This window comes from Bos indicus x Bos taurus, chromosome 1 (genome assembly GCF_003369695.1).
Source record: "Bos indicus x Bos taurus breed Angus x Brahman F1 hybrid chromosome 1, Bos_hybrid_MaternalHap_v2.0, whole genome shotgun sequence".
Taxonomy (NCBI): Eukaryota; Metazoa; Chordata; class Mammalia; order Artiodactyla; family Bovidae; genus Bos; species Bos indicus x Bos taurus.
Window position 1 is genome coordinate 98998215 of NC_040076.1, and position 8609 is coordinate 99006823.

At 38.0% G+C, this 8609-nt stretch overlaps 1 protein-coding gene across 7 annotated transcripts in view; it reads right to left on the reverse strand.

Moving 5' to 3' along the window:
* Positions 1-6889, reverse strand: part of LOC113892698 (protein tilB homolog) — a 30264-nt gene extending 23375 nt beyond the window's left edge. For 2 of the 7 annotated variants that reach the window (XM_027541897.1, XM_027541906.1), the window contains exon 1: positions 6735-6884. In XM_027541897.1, the coding sequence (XP_027397698.1) occupies positions 6735-6760 (26 nt within the window). In that variant the 5' untranslated portion in view covers positions 6761-6884. Of the gene's footprint in view, positions 1-6734 lie in introns of all 7 variants that reach the window. The other 5 variants (XM_027541915.1, XM_027541924.1, XM_027541943.1 and 2 more) reach the window with 4 other exon arrangements.
* Between the last annotated feature and the right edge of the window lie 1720 nt (positions 6890-8609).

Genomic DNA, 8609 nt, shown 5'->3' on the forward strand with positions numbered 1-8609 from the left:
AGGGAGAATAAAATAATGCAAAATGGAATAGTATTTCAGGGGATGAACAGAGGATAAACATTTAACTGACTTTTGGTTCTCTTGTCTTCATGAAAATATGCTAGCCATTTCCTGCCAAAATAAAACCAGGAAAATAAGGATAATGACATGACTGACTCTTCTGTGATTCTGAACTTTAGTCATGGTTACACAGGGATGAGGGCCTGACGAAACATGGGGCACTGGAGAAGGGAATGGCAAACCATGTCAGTATTATTGCCTTAAGAACCCTATAAACAGTATGAAAAATCTGGCTTAAAACTCAACATTCAAAAAACTAAGATCATGGCATCCAGTTGTATCACTTCATGGCAAATAGATGGGGAAAACATGGAAACTGTGTCAGATTTCATTTTCTTGGGCTTCAAAATCAATGCTTACACTGACTGCTGTCACGCAATTAAAAGACGCTTGCCCCTTAGAAGAATAGCTATGGGAAACCTAGACAGTGTATTAAAAAGCAGAGACATTACTTTGCTGACAAAGGTCCGTATAGTCAAAGCTTTGGTTTTTCTAGTAGTCATGTATGGATGTGAGAGTTGGACCATAAAAAGGCTGAGCACTGAAGAACTGACGCTTCCAAACTGTGGTGTTGGAGAAGACTCTTGAGAATCCCTTGGACTGCAAGGAGATCCAACCAGTCTGTCCTAAAGGAAATCAACCTTGAATAGTCATTGGAAGGACTGATACTGAAGCTGATGATCCAATACTTTGGCCACCTGATGCAAAGAGTTGACTCATTGGAAAGGACTCTGATGCTGGGAAAGATTGAAGGCAGAAGGAGAAGGGGACAACAGAGGATGAGATGGTTGGATGGCATCACTGACTCAATGAACATGAGTTTGAGCAAACTCAGGGAGATAGTGAAGGACAGGGAAGCCCATGGGGTCGTGCTGCGGTCCATAGGGTCACCAAGAGCCAGACACAACTTCACAACTGAACAACAGCACAGTGATGAGAAGCAGACCCAATAGGAAAATCTGGAAGTGTCTCTCTCTCTCTTGTTTTTAAACCTAAAGTGTGAGAAATGGTCTTATTTTGTTTAAAGGAGAGCACACAGGGAACCATAAATTCACAAAGCCAAAATGTCTGATAAGAAAGATCCAGTTGATTGGGTTTTCACTGTGCTTTGGTTGGGCAGTGCTGCAAGACCACGTACAACAGCTTCAAGGGAAAATCACATTTACAAGTAACTGAAAATCATCTCATTATCTTAATTTACATTAGATTATTTGAGAGTTTAAACTGGAAGAACTATTTGTGCAATTATCTTGACTGCTACTAGACATTTACGAATAACAGAAAGTAATTAAAACTTTGGTAACAGAAATAAATAGGCAAATAACATCCGCACTCTTTCTTTCTCTTTCACTGGCTTTTTTCCTGCCAGAATGGAATGAAATAAATTTGGTCTAGAGTTTCAGCTAAGGACAGATTATCTGAGAAGATTCTAACCAGTAGATAACTAGTCTGACTCTCTTTCAGTGTGATTACTTTCTGTGGGTCTCTCTCATACTCGTATATTCCTCCTGGACATACACCAGAGGGCAGTGGTGAAGAGCAGTGTGCTGACATCGTGAAGTAAAACCTTTGGGGAATTCTGAAGCTCTTCTTTGTTCCATTACTTCTATCACAAGTTCCATATAGAAGTTTACTTTGGTCCAGTTTGGGGGGAAAAATATCAGCAAACAAAGATAATTTGTGATCCTTTAGTTTAAAAAAAGAAAAGGTAGAGCATCTTCCAGGTTATCTAACTAATCCAAACTTCTACCCCATCTGCCTTCATGCACACGTCACTGACGTTCAGAGTGCAAAACCATGAGTCCTGGGAATGTAAAACTGTTACTGCTATGACCTTGGGTCACTTAGCACCTCTGGTGGATCCTTACCTTTAATATTCAGAAGATGATGCGGACTCTGCCTGAGTTAAAAGCTTTTTTGGTTTGGTTTTGTGTTTTTTTGGCAACAATATTAACAGGATGACAACTATTACTAATATAATGATTTTATAATTGACATTTATTAATCATATGCTACGGAGAAGGCAATGGGACCCCACTCCAGTACTCTTGCCTGGAAAATCCCATGGACGGAGGAGCCTGGTAGGCTGCAGTCCACGGGTCGCTAAGAGTCGGACACGACTGAGCGACTTCACTTTCACTTTTCACTTTCATGCATTGGAGAAGGAAATGGCAACCCCCTCCAGTGTTCTTGCCTGGAGAATCCCAGGGACGGGGGAGCCTGGTGGGCTGCCATCTATGGGGTCACACAGAGTCGGACACGACTGAAGTGACTTAGTATTAGCATTAGCAATCATATGCTATGTGCTAGGCATTACACTAAGAACTTTACAGAGATTAACTCATTTAATCATTGTTGTTGTTCAGCCACCAAGTTGTGTCCAACTGTTTGCAACTCCATGGACTGCAGCACATCAGGACTCCTTATCCTTTGCTATCTCCCAGAGTTTGCTCAAATTCATGTCCATTGAGTCAGTGATGCCATCCAACCATCTCATCCTTTGCCACCCTCTTCTCCTTTTGCTTTTAATCTTTCCCAGCATTAAGGTCTTTCCCAATGAGTCAGCTCTTCATATCAGGTGGCCAAAGTATTTAATCATTAAAATCACCGAAGTGCGTAACATTGTTATTTTGATTTTAGTGATGAGGAAGCAGAGACCCAAAAAGGTGACATAACTTGTCCAAGTCAAACAAGTAAATGATCAAGTGTTTTTAATTACTACAATTCAAATAAGATTCAGACAAGTTACTGTGATTCTTTAAATAACTGTAAATCTGTATCATTTATTCAGATGCAGGTGTTATTAGGGAAGATCATTAGTATTGATTTTTCCTATTCTGATTGCTTCACTTAACTACAGATAAATAATTCAGTAGTTAATAAAACATGTAAATCTGAGCACTGACTCTTTACTGAAAATAAATGGTAAGCCTTTAGTAGTAGAACCTATGAGAACATCATTCCAGGTGATATCAAGCTGTTTTAAAAACCCTCTCATGTCTTCCCTCCCCAAGGAAAATAAAACCAGGCTTATAGTTTAGTTAGTATTTTGGTTTACTCATTTTTAATCTTTCTGCCTGCATTGAACAAACAATTATCATAAATTGCAACTCTAAACCTTATGAAAGAGAAATTAATTTTATTAATGCTGTAATATAATGTTGCCATGACTAAAACAGTACAGCATTTGTCAGGAGTGATTTATGATGTCTTTAAAATAAGTGGTATTATCTGAATTGGCCATCTGTTCTTGGTTTCAAAAAGTGTAGAATGGCCAACAAGAGGGAATCTGGTGAGCTGAGACTGCAGGACAAAAAACAACAATAATATAAGTTATCAATTCATGAGCCCCTTTCATTGGAAGATTGCATTGTTGTTTACAATCAGGAATTGATAAGCCTCATAAATTGTCGGCTGCAAAGGGATGCTATCTGTTTAATTAAAATGTCAAGTTGGAGATTATGTAGCTTTGCAAGGAGAGGAAAAGAGGAAGTGGCAGATGGCCGAGTTTCTAAGGTGAAGCGAAGGAGGCGGTATTGAACACACACCATCCAGAAGGCCAGGGGGCTGCTTCAGACAGTCAGCGTGGTCAAGATGGCATTGCTTACAACTCCATTTCTAAATGTTCCATTTATATTTAGTGCTGCATCATGAGAGCTTTGTATTTAGAAGAAAAAGAAAAAGCTCAATTGTATTTTTCAGTTATCAAAGGACGCTCCCCAAGTCCTCAGATGCTTTCTTTCTCCCCCGACATTATTGAGCGAGGTTCTCAGATCTAGTGGGATCTTGCTAAACCCATGCACTTAGGTTATCAGCTAGAGGAAACTTACCATGAACTCTAGAGCATTAAATTTGGCTGAAAGAAGATATCAATCCAATCTCTGATTACTCTGACAATTCTTCTTATCTTTTAAAATCCAGAAACCCTGTCCTTTCTATGCCTATGTATAAGTTAATTCATTTGTAAAACAGGTGATGATTGTGCTATCTACATGTTAGGGATGGTGATGAGATATTGTAAAACACCGAGAATGGAGGTTTCATGAAATCAAGAAGTCTTTTGCAATTATAACATGTTAGTGTCTGAAATAGCAAATTTGGTATACCATGTTATTGCATTCAAATTTCTGATGGCTCTAAATTAAGTTCCTAGAACTAAATTCATAAATTAAGTAATCATATAGCAATGAATGTTCTAAAATACTCATGTGTTTTACAAATATCCCTAAAATTTTAGTGCCTAAGGCCCAGAATTTTAACAGATATATCTGAAATTATTTAGATTGTTGATTCTAAAAACATAGAGGAACAAATTATAATTTTGAAAAATATACAACAAAAATTGTCATTTCTTTATTTCTATCTTAATGGTCAGATTTTAATTTTATGTAACCTTGTATTCTAATGAATTTTTCCTGTTCCTGTTCCTCTAGCCCCATGTGCATTCCTATAAACACAAATAGGCCCCCATATTAAGGTGCAACAAGAGTAAAAGGACAAATGTATCAAAATTCTTTAGAGGAAAAGCTTGTAAACTTCAGTACCTATTAATGGGCTCATTGATATTTTTAGAAACACAAAGTTATATTAAAATCCTAGGAACAATGAAGATAAACTGAGATACCTCTATGTTTTCTTTATAAAATTATATTTAGAAATTTTTAGAATGTTATTGTAACCACATATATATCTGCTATTTAGAAGGTTCCCAGTACTTGAGGAATGTTTTACTACTACCCATATTGTCACAGTTTTGAAAATTCAGCCACATGTAACACTGAAAGGGAGAAGAATATATACACTAAAGGACAATATGTGATTAGGTAGTTTTGTTAACAGAGAAAAAACTAGAAAATTTCAAATGAAATTAACAGTATGTTAGGAAGATAGTATGATCAAGGCTTATTTCATGATGTGCAGAAATGTGATCGAACAAATACTGGCACTAAGAAAACGTTTTTTTTCCTTTTGTCTCCTTCCTTCCCTCCCTCCCACTCTTTCCCCACTCCTTCAAAATTTGAAGATTAAAGTTTAAATTAGCAGCCTGGTTATCACTTTTACCCTGTCTCTGAAATAATTTTATAAAATGTACTGCTACTGCTGCTGCTAAGTCACTTCAGTCGTGTCCGACTCTGTGCGACCCCGTAGACGGCAGCCCACCAGGCTCCCCCATCCCTGGGATTCTCCAGGCAAGAACACTGGAGCGGGTTGCCATTTCCTTCTCCAATGATGAAAGTGAAAAGTGAAAGCAAAGCCGCTCAGTAGTGTTCAACTTGCAGCGACTCTAGGGACTGCAGCACCAGGCTCCGCCATCCATGGGATTTTCCAGGCAAGAGTACTGGAGTGGGGTGCATTGCCTTCTCCGAAAATGTACTAGCTTAAAAATAATAATATTGATCATAAATATCATTTTTTTTTACAGAATTCATGAGTAAACTTCCTCTTGGTACAGTGTATTCAAGGGTGTTAGCAAGTAGGAAAAATAAATTTATAACTGGTCACAAAATTTCTACACATTTAAAAACTATTGATTCACCTGCCCATTTCTAATTATTTCAGTTTTTGACATTAAAATCAACATAACATCTACATACTGCTGAGATGAGATGTTCAGAGTTTGCTAACTAAAAGAAAACTTCTGTAATATAACTGCTTCAGCCTTTAAATCCCTGCTTAAGCATGATTCCTATCTTAACTATAGGCAGTAAATTTAGGGAGCTATAAATAAATTTCACACAATCATGAAAGCACGATGTATTTCATCCTGTGAAGGTGCAAATCTCACTTTTTTAAGGATGAGAGCCAATTTAAACTCATATAAGGACAAAACATTCAAGTCCTTAAGAGACCTAATCATATATTGTCTAATTATCAGCATGCTTTGAGAAACATTTATGAAACAGCTATAAAATTTAGGAATGAGGAAACAAGTATTGGATTTTGGCCTCTAATTTAATCTGATTTATGACTTTATTGATCTAGTAAAAGTCCTGTTTTCTGGTAGTTATTTCATTTAAATGTAACTCATAGATGAAACTAATATTAACTATAATTAGTGGGTATTACCCCACTCCAGTACTGTTGCCTGGAAAATCCCATGGACGGAGGCGCCTGGTAGGCTGCAATCCATGGGGTCGTGAAGAGTCGGGCATAACTAAGTGACTTCACTTTTCACTTTCATGCACTGGAGAAGGAAATGGCAACCCACTCCAGTGTTCTTGCCTGGAGAATCCCAGGGATGGGGGAGCCTGGTGGGCTGCCGTCTGTGGGGTTGCACAGAGTCGGACACGATTGAAGCAACTTAGCAGCAGCAGCGGCGGCAGTGGATATTAACTAATAGATATTTCCTTCTGGCTGTCCTATCTGACCTTCCCCCTGAAGTTCACACACGCTCTCTTAACATGCTGTGTGTAGCTATAAATGTACCACTACTAGACAGTAAGTCCAGCTCTCTGTTACAGCAGTTTAGATAGATTACCTGAATTGCATTTGTAGCCAGTTGCCTGCATATAGGAGAGGCGGTGGCTCATTTCTCTAAGCAACAGTCATCAGTAACCCAGATTTCATTATTTTACATTTTTAAATGAAATTTAATCCAGGAACACACAAACCTCTGGTTGTCTGTTTTCTCTCAAGGAATGAATAAGACCACTTACAACATTTCATTTGCTTACCTTTCAGACATGTCTTGTTGGTGCATAAAGTTCCTCTGGCCTTCCTAAACCTATTTTTCTGAAGACATTTTTCATCCCATTCCCAGAAGAGCTGTCCAGCAAGAATCAACAGCCTCCTTTTGGGGTCTTCCATGTATTCACCGTGACCAAGGAAACAAGCTGTTACCTAGCAACCTGGCCCTTTAGGAGGTATTGTTACCAATCTCTTAGTGCTCATCAAAGGAATTCCTGTGCTCCTGGAGCAGCTAATGGTGAATGTTGTTTCCAGGGAGTTTTCTAAACTGTGGTATAACTGAACCTTGACTACAGAAACATAAATTATAGCAGAGGGAGCAAATGGCCCTGGCATCCCTGAAAAGTGTGCTGTCTTCAGCTCTATTATTTCTTGAATTGTCTGCATCTGGCTTGGGTTTAGTTGAAGTGGTACTCATGCAATGTATCCCTCAGTATTTGGTTTCATACTCCTCTTCTGTAGTTTCAGAACAAGCAGAAGGAGCAAAAGGGAAGTTATCTAATTCCAGCTTGAAACTTGCTCAGATAAAACACCTTGGACCTGAAGGTAGGGAATTCTGCCTTGTTCAGCACAAGGAAAGAAAAAGTATTTCAAAGCAAATGTTTACAACCTGTCACAGAAAAAGGAGATCATATCATATTGTATTCTCATTTACTGATTCAAGACGTCTGCTTATAGTACCTGCTATGTGTGTAGATAGCACTGTGAATTTTTAACTTCAGGAGCTGATAAAAGTTCTCTCAGCCTGCTCCTTGCATGCCTTCTTTCCTCCAAATAGAAAATGTGAGCTGTGCTTTTGAGGACTGAGAACTTGTTGTTTGCCAGAAGCACAGTAAACACTTTGATAGTCTCTACTGATTCAGAGAACAAGACATTCAGGAAACCATTTTATTCAAAACCTCATTTCAAAACAAGATGTTTGGCATGTCCTGGAAAAAAGCATTATGTCTCCATTTCTTTTTCCATGCAGTGGCAATCCATCCATAGGTAAAAATTTTCAGGAACCTTAGAGATCTGCTTCATATCAAAAGAGTGTAAACACATTCTCTACATTACGTTTCTGTTAGAATTTATATTACAAAAATGTTTCAGGCTGAAACTTAACATAAAAACTTTTTATGCTAAAAAATATCATTTGATATATTTGGTAAAGACCCACAATTGATTTGTTTCTGTCCAAGTTAGTATAATTAAGAAAAGCTATCAAATATCTATAATAATTAGATCTCAAATTTTCTGACTATTTTTCCCATGATGAGTAGAGATGCCAAATGGCAGACATTTCTTTACCCTCGTCATTTCTAAGCATCCTCAGAATTTCCCCAAGTCCAAAAATTGTAAACCAGTATTATCCCAAGATGAATTAATTAAATTATAAACTGGTCTTAATTAATCTTTTTAGCTTTTAGCCCCCCAAAACACACCATAGTTTCACTACCTCTGGCAAAAGCTATTCATACTCAAAGTTTTCATTCTGACTTTGCCAGAATCCTCAGATCCAATGTCTTCCCCAGTCTCCCAGTTGATCCTCACACTTTCTTCTCTATCTTCTAACTTCCAAGATCTCTGCTCCCATCCTTACTTCCACAAAGCAAACAGAAAGAAATTTCCTCAGGGTCCCATCATCCATTCATCCACTTACTCTCATCTTCCTGCCTATTTCTCATGCTTTCTCCTCATTTACAGGTATGACATCAGCACTTCTATTTTCATTTGTGGACTAGAGCCTATCCCTTCATCTCTACTCAAGACCATTGGTCCAGAAATTCTTCTGCATCATCAATTTCTCCTCTTCACTGCATCATTCCCACAAATGTATAAACATGCTGTGATTTTCCCCATTTAAAGCAGAAACCAAACAA